Source organism: Cyprinodon variegatus, unplaced genomic scaffold (genome assembly GCF_000732505.1).
Source record: "Cyprinodon variegatus isolate N-32 unplaced genomic scaffold, C_variegatus-1.0 Scaffold802, whole genome shotgun sequence".
Taxonomy (NCBI): Eukaryota; Metazoa; Chordata; class Actinopteri; order Cyprinodontiformes; family Cyprinodontidae; genus Cyprinodon; species Cyprinodon variegatus.
In genome coordinates this window covers 54269-62620 of record NW_015151255.1, presented here as the reverse complement: position 1 = coordinate 62620, position 8352 = coordinate 54269, and the positions used below count along the sequence as shown (strand labels likewise).

At 38.9% G+C, this 8352-nt stretch overlaps 1 protein-coding gene across 1 annotated transcript in view; it reads left to right on the top strand.

Moving 5' to 3' along the window:
• The first annotated feature begins 250 nt into the window (after positions 1-250).
• Positions 251-8352, top strand: part of LOC107098702 (protein-arginine deiminase type-2-like) — a 21461-nt gene continuing 13359 nt past the window's right edge. Inside the window, exons 1-4 of the mRNA XM_015396516.1 lie at positions 251-442; positions 838-1015; positions 1313-1382; positions 1613-1674. Coding sequence (XP_015252002.1) covers positions 333-442; positions 838-1015; positions 1313-1382; positions 1613-1674 — 420 coding nt within the window. The 5' untranslated portion in view covers positions 251-332. The remainder of the gene's footprint in view (positions 443-837; positions 1016-1312; positions 1383-1612; positions 1675-8352) is intronic.

The following is an 8352-nucleotide window of genomic DNA, read 5'->3' as shown; positions in this document are numbered from 1 at the left end:
ACATTTCAGATTTTTAAGGGGATTTTCCTGGGGCCCTTAAATTCCTTTTAACGACCCTGCATGCGGTTTAATCCTGGCGGTGGGCCAACCCACTCAATGAAGCGTCTAGTATTCATGTCTATGGTCTGAAAGGGTTAAGTTTATGAAGCTGGAGTTAAAATTCAGCGAAAACACCAACCAATCAGCATCCAAGCCTTTACCTGATAAAATGTATCTAAAGAATTCCAAGAAATCCGCTCACAGTGAAGAGAAGAACAACTGTGTCAACAACCTTTATTACTTCACGTTTATTAGGCTCAGTAGGCAAAAAAAGAAAAAAAAAAAGAAAAAAGATGGTTGATGTAGTTTCCAAAAACAACATCCAAACGCTCCATCTGAGATGCAATACTAGCTGTTACTGCTTACTCGTCTTCGGAACCACTTTAAGGGTGAACCTGGACAGGTAAACTCACACCTTGTTTATGAGCGAAAATTATGAATTATCACTTCTGCCTTTATAACTTCTCTGTAATTTGTTAAGACCTGAGTCTGGTCGCCATGGTTATTGGCTGGGCATGTGAACGTTTATTATAAGTTAAATAGGTCACTTTAAACGCGGTTTGATCCAAAGAAAGTTTCTGAAGTTCTGATCAAGACCGATTTTTTTTTTTTATTGATTATTTTATATTTGTATTTATTTAGAGACTATAGGAAGAATTCATGTGCGTCACAAAGAAAGGCATTGAATTTTTTCGTTGCTACTTCATGAAACGTTTAAGGAGCATAATTAGTTTTGAAAAGGACTCTGTATTGAGTAAAAAACCTTCCAACAAAATCTGTTGTTCTTCTGGTTTTCAGGGATGCCCCTCCCGGTTGCAAGTTCTTCTCTGTGAAGTGCTCACGCAATGTTCTATACACCATTACCCCAACACCGAACGAGACTTCCCATTCTTCTCCTATGCCCCTCAGTGGAAACACAGTGTTACACATTAGCACGAAACCTAACTTTCATTTTGACCTCAACTACAAAGAAGAGGTAATTTGCACAGCAGTTCAATTAAAAATCTTGTTTTTGTTTAAAGATACTCCATTTAAATTTGTGAAAACAAAATTACAACACATGGCTGTTTGGAAGAAATCTATTTTCAACCCCATTGTGCTCTAGGAGCAAATAATTTATACTGATGAGACAGATCAACTCCTGCTATCATTGCAGCTATAGATGGATATTATTCTTTATATGACTGCAACGTTTTCAACTGATATTGTAACATTTGATGTTAAACTGGTAGCCCTTTTTCATGCATAATCAGCATTTTCCTTTTTTTCTAAGCTGACAATCTGGTTCTATAAGGAGGACAAAGCTTATATGGATTGGGCAGAGATTAGGATTGCACCTCTTGGTAAGTTTTGTTTTGCATAACAACAATTCTTGATGTACAATCTATTTCTTTGTTAGCTAAACTTTAACAGGTCATCACAGATTTTTTTTTTTATCAGTAGGTTACAGTCTAAATATTATTGCTGTAACAGGGACTGGTAAAACTATAACTGTAATGTGTTTGAGTCTTTGCGTTAAATGGTAAGTCCATACAAAAGTATTGAAGGAAAACAAAACATTTCTGTCTTTCAGAGCTCTCACTAGACGTGGATGCTGACAGAGATGGTGTTGTGGAGAAAAACAACCCAAATAAGGTAAAACCTTAAATACAATTATTTAAACTCATTGACCGTGCCTCAGTTCATAAGAACACGAGTACAGACTTGTGTCCTCGCCAAGTTTGTTCATGAGAAGAACACAGGAAAGTATGGACTGGTGAGAATGGGAGCACGCAGCATAAATATGGGTCAATTGGAACAGAAGCGTACTCGTGACTTCATTACATGCTCGGCTAATCTGGAGCTGCATTTCCCCTCCTGTTATTAATAGTCTCCAGATAATAATAAATTCTGATTTTTTTTCACTTATTGGGGGAATAGTAATTACCACAGTCAGATAAACACAAATCAAATTAACATTTTGCCAAATAAAACCAATAGGCCAGCGGTCCGTCACACATGGCTTTGCAGAGAGAGGGCTACTGCAGACGGGATAGCATTAGACATGGCTGCCGTTACCCTTGGAGGTCCACTGGTTGCCGCGTTCCTGTGAACTTTGTACATTTTTTTTTTCAATTACACATTAAACCTGTAAATAGGACATATAGTGATGTTTAACAGTATTATGGTCTCACCTCAAATTATCTTAAAACATACTTTTACTGAACAACACCAGAACAGAAAAGTTAGCTTTTAACTTAAAACTCTGAGCCCTGTGAGCGCTACATTGGAAGCTGCTGCTGCAGCAGTGCATGCTGGGAAAGCTGTCAGTCTCAAGAACGGACAAGTCTGCTCTAAAGTATACTCTATAAATAGGGAGGGGCGACAATAACGTCCATGGACTTTGTCTGTTCTCGGTCTGCTGTTCTTGTGAATTGGAACAGTACTAGGGCAAAGGCTGATGACATTTCATGAGTACACGGGCAGATGAGATTGCATATTGAGAGACGGCCATTGATAGGAATTCCGGACGGGTAATTATTGTTAAATGACGAAGTTACTGTCCCCTAAAAAGCGATTGCGCCTCGGGACTTCCCCACCGGTTCTTTTTACTGGGAACAAGTTACTTACTACTCTTAACTCAAACTGGGTAAAACCATATAAAAAAGAACTATAAAAACAGGAGTAAAAAAGTAACAGAGTTTATTCCAGATCAGGTCGTTACAGGACAGAGAAAATGCTTGGAGCTTGCACAGCTGTGGGCTCAAAAAATCACGTCCACGAGTGTCTGGCAAAGATTGAGCCCCGAACAAGGTCATCTTCTCCTTCTTATAGCTCATGAGTCTATGTGCTGGATCATGTGGATGTTTAGCTCTCCGTATCAGAAACTGACACACCATCCAGGCCCTGACCTGTATGCATCTTGCCTCTATACCCAAGAATAAAGATACATCTCCTCTATCAGTCCGGCTCCAAGATGTGCCCATATCCTGTGTATCTTTAAAAGACAAGAAGGCTGTTCTATTTAGATGACCTACTTACACAAAGTGACATCCACAATGTGAAGGAAGGTCATTTACTCTCTCTATCTGGCTAACAAAGTAACAATGCACATGATGTATAAAAGAATAAACCTAACATTAATGTGGTCAAATCACTCAGTCGGAGTTGTTATCATAGTGATTACTTGATATTTAACATATGCAGTCCTTCTGAAATTAACTTTAAATTAATCATAACACACAGATTTAGGAATAAAAAAGATTGATATGTTCATCCAGACCCCTTCTCCTAACCCATTTTTTTCTCAAGTACGTATGAGAATTTATGTTTGCACATTCATGTTGATTTAGCATTAGCAACATTAGCAGTTTGCCATGGTTTGTTTAATATGAGCGAGATGTGAATAATTAAATTTTTATTTAGTTATATTTAAAGTACATGAAGAACTACTGAAATTATTTTCAGATTAAACATAAATAGATTCATTAAGACAGGGGAAAAGGTATTACTTTAGGGTTAGGATTAGGATTCACTCAATGATAACAACCTAATGAGCCTCCTGGGACAATCTGAAGCAAGTCTATGGGAATGATAGTCGCTTATAACGGCCAATTATTGGGATGATGACATCCGAAGCGCAGCTGCATATAGCCACTTTACTGTGTAAAAGAATGAATCAACATGATGATGATCCACAGGTTCTATATATTAGAACATTTTTAGACTTCATTTTCACCTGCTGTCAGTATATTTCACCTAAATAGATACATTCTCCCATTCAAGAAATAATCCCATATTTTCATGGTAACAACAACTATGGCAAGATGTTTTGATATGTACTAGTTTTACTAAATATGTATTTCTGTTATCTGCATCTTTTTTTCTTTGTCTAAATGACCTTTTTAAACAAAATTATATTCTCCACATCTAGAATAAACATTCTGGATGTCTATGAATTAATTTCAGATCTCCATATTCTTAATATTATTGGTCAGCATTTGTATTATTCAGATATTTGTATTATATCAGATATCATAAATGCATTTTCAGTCAAGCTGATAAATGTCAGAACGTCGACTTAAAATGTGTAAATATTTCTAAATATATAAAACTTAATTCTAACTAGTATAATTTAGTATTTTTTTACTTTCTAAAATTCAGTTTCTGCTAAAAAAAAATGTAATTTAGAGAATATGTATTATTACAGTTCAGTCTAGGAAATTGATTTTGATCAGGACTAATTTTATTTTAGTGATCTACAAATGGAACAACAGAGACAAATGCTTTTAATAAATATAAAAACGGCCTGCCACTTCATCTAAACTTGCCCATTAATTCGTGCAACAATCTTCTCCTTCGCCACTTTCCTCTCCTTTGTTCTTTCTTTTCTGTCTTTTTAACACATTTTCCTTTTTTATTTCTTATTTTTTGCATTTCTGCATTAAAAGCTCTAGTTCCAGTGGGGTGAAACAGGCACTTCCTGTTGCCTGTTGTCATGGTGACTCGTCGAATTATGCTCCATTGATAATGGCTTTTCATACTTGTTATGTATGCGCTTAACTCTGAGTGGACCTATATATAATTGATTGATAGCAGCCATTGTGAAACCGATCACTCAGAGTTCCCGACTTTAGGTTAGACCAATTTAGAGCTGTAGATTTGAATCTGAATTTGTTACAGCTGCTTCGTAAAATGGACCCCCGATCTTTTACACAATTGGTAAAAAGTTGCAAGGCAGCAATTCTTAACGACAATCTACAGCTGAGTCCTTGATTGTTGGAATCATCCTTTTTGGTGGGATAGGGACAAGAGTTATGATAGCAAGGTGGGCTAAAATTCTTCAAAGGCTTTGCTGGTTTCAACAAAGAGCCCACAGGGGGAAAGAAACTCGATCACTTTCACACATTTCACACAATTTTCTGGCAGGTTTGAACAAGCTTTGGTATTAAAAAAAGTCAGATTTCTGAGCAATGACCTCTTAAACACATTTTTCTTTGCACAAGCTTAAACATGTGACTGCAGAGATGGTTAGGTTTGGCCTCAAGGTGGTGTTTTTCTATCAGCATTCCTTTTTAAGGGCATTTCATAAGATGTTGAACTTGTGCTGTTCAAACATGTCCTAACATGGTTTTGGCTCCACGTTCCACCGCTTATTGCTAAAATTCAACCTCATTATGTTGCTCTAAGTACAGTTCTCAATGAGAAAGAACCAATAGGCACCTAGGGGTCCTCAACAACCACATGGGGTGACCTCAGTGTCTTCTGAAAACAGATCAACCAATTTAAAATTCAATTCTTTTGTTTTCGTTCTTTTTTTATAGAGCATTTCACCATATTAATCATACAGACAATTTCAGAATTTATAGAGATTTCAAATGACAATATCTAAAAGAAAAATAGGATTTAAAAGAACAATAGAAATACCGGTATGTTTATAATGTATGAAGTTTAGGTGGACATTGATCCCTGCAGTTCAGTATTGGTAGCCCTTCCTATGACTCAGTACCCATGAAGTAGCCCTGAGCCTTAAAGTTGTAGGGAAACGGCTGTTCCAACCGTTGCAGTTACGAATTCTACCGAGGGGTGCTCGACTTTACACGAGTGAATAAAGTGAATGTGATTGGTCGTTTATCAAGGTGGCGGGATTGTTGTAGCCGAAGGTTCGCAAGCAAATTTTGGTTGTGGCCGTTGTCTCGGATGCATTTTGCTAACCAATTAGCAACTTAGGGCTAGTAGGTTCTCAATGTGAAATTACATTGGGAACAAGTAGCACTTAGCAACAACACTGTCAAGGAACGCTATGGACAGTGGAAACATGCAAGAGAAGGAGAGTTTTGTGTCAGAGGTCGTGGATGAGTCTCCTTCATCATACATTTTTTATTTAGAGGAGGAAAGTGGGGACAAAGTTGTTGTGGAAGAGGATGCCAGGGTAGCAGAAGCTTGGTTTGGTGTAGAAGGCTTACAGCCATATATATTTGAGCCCTTGCCTTGCAACGCTGCCAGTTCTGTTAGCTCTACGCCTGCTGAACGTTCATCCCCATGAACGTTGGGACACAACTCAATGGTAAAATAAATTAATCTTATTTCTTATTTTAACCGTTGTGTATATCAGCTGCGACATAGGAATCAAGATGCTATGACCAAAAAAAACTGGCCTGCATAAAATAACAAGAAAAAAAAACTACAGATTTTAAGACAGGATTTTTTTTTTATTATTATTGAAATTTTCTAACTTTTGTGATAATCTGGTCTGATAAAGAGTAAATTTATGTACAAGTTTAAGCCAGAATGATTTAAAATTTAATTCAATATAAGTTCCCTACAACTTTAAAAAGGCTGGCAACCCCTGTCCTACAGTACCCATGTGCAAGAATTGATTTCCTGACATCTTTATGTTGTTTTTGTTTCCCCTCTGTTACAAAGGCAATGTTACCCACCAGAAAGCCAAGACTTCTTATGGCAGAGAGTCTGTGTTCCAATGGATGTTGTGAATCAAAATGCAGATATTGGTTTATGAGTGTCAGGTTCCAGTATGGAGATTTTTTTATCTCATTAGTGCTTACTGAATACCTTAACATCTGGAATCAGCTTAATGGACACACCCATGTTTCTGTCTGTAAATGTCTCTGTGCTTAAAAATGGGTCACAACTCTGGTTGGCTGTTAAATTTGTCCTTTTCTTTAGAGGTTTGTCATATTCAGGTTGAGTATTGATGGTCTTCATTACTTTTGATGTAGGAATGCTCGTAAGGGAGAGTGGATATTGAAGGATACATTGGTCTCACCTGGTGTTGCTCTCAAGTGTCAGACTTGGAAATAAAGACTGTGGAGTTTTTTGTTTGGTGTCAAGTGTTTCTAACCAAAATGCTTGAAAGAGGTTTCCTGATATTGTGTGTTACAGAGCTGTTGGTGCTAACATTAGGTCTAAGCTGTACCATTTCCCCCATATGGCCTACCCTGGATACAGTTTATAGTACATCTGTTCCAACTACGTTGTTGTATTTACTGCGGTTATTTTTGCTAGCTAAAACTGTGTTTAATTTTGGTTAACTTTCATTAAGTTGCTCTTATGGCTGGTGTTGTCAGAATGCAAAACAAGTGTATTTTTAAAACGAGTGATGTTATAAAGAGTCCCCACAGAAATAACGGTATCTGCCCAATAGGCTGACCTGTACATGGACCCACTGTCATGATACGGGACAGATGGACCCAGTATTCAAGGTGAGACAGCCAGTAGGAAAGTTTAAAACATTTAATAAAAAAACAGACAGAACAGGACAGGACAAAGGCACAGGGGTGAGGAGCTGAAGGCTCACAGTGACTGCAGGAGGGGCGCAGAGCACCGCCGGTTCTCAGAAACTCTGGTTGTGGGAGAAACACAGGTAAGTGACCACGATCATCTGACAGGAGATGATTATCAGAGCGAGTCACTTATCTGGTTTAACAGTTCAGTCCAATCCCTGAAAGAGGAGCAATCCAGCCGCTGGACTGCCAACTGATGCAGCACACGTCACCCAGGGTGTCCCCGGTGCACAGCCCCTGAGGACTTACAGGAAGCTGATCAGAACAGGCAGGAACAGTTCATGAAATCCCGATGACCTCCACACGATCAGAGTTTCCGACGCCAACAGGAATGGAGTGATCTGTGCTTCCAGGAATCCTCAGAGCACTCAGAAAGGTACAGAATCCAGAGTCAGAATGAGTCCAGAAGAGTGACCAGGCGGATACGCACAGATGCAGAACAGGCTCAGATGCAGATGGCAGACTTGGTGGTTGAGACAAACAGAGACATGATGTTTAACCAGGATGAGAAGAACTTTAAACTGGTCTCCTTCTTGGAGCCAGGCTTAAGGGCTGGTTATACTCCTGCAGCAGTGTGTCGCAGTGAGCTTGACACAGACAGTTTTAATTTATACTCAATATTGAAGCGTGGTCTGCGCTATACGCTATGGGTCTAAATATGGCCGAGGAAGTGAGGGCAAGTTTGTCCGACAATGGAGGAACATGACGGTAAAACAGAGCGGGGATCCAGGTGGAAAAAGGGTCCCAGCGTTCTCTCACGCACCTCGCTCTTCTAGCTGAATGTCTTTTTTGTTCAATGTGACACCTACGCAGACGACCTGGTTTCGAAGTATAAAGGGTGGGTTATACTCCCTGCAGCAGCGTGTCGCAGTGAGCTTGACGCAGGTATTTTTGATTTATGCTCAATTTTGAGTGTGGACTGCACTATATGCTGTGGGTCTAGATACGGCCGAGGCGGTGAGGTAGTGGGGGCGAGTTTGTCCGACAACAGAGGGACATGAGTAGGGCTGGGTATTGTTCAAAAATTTTC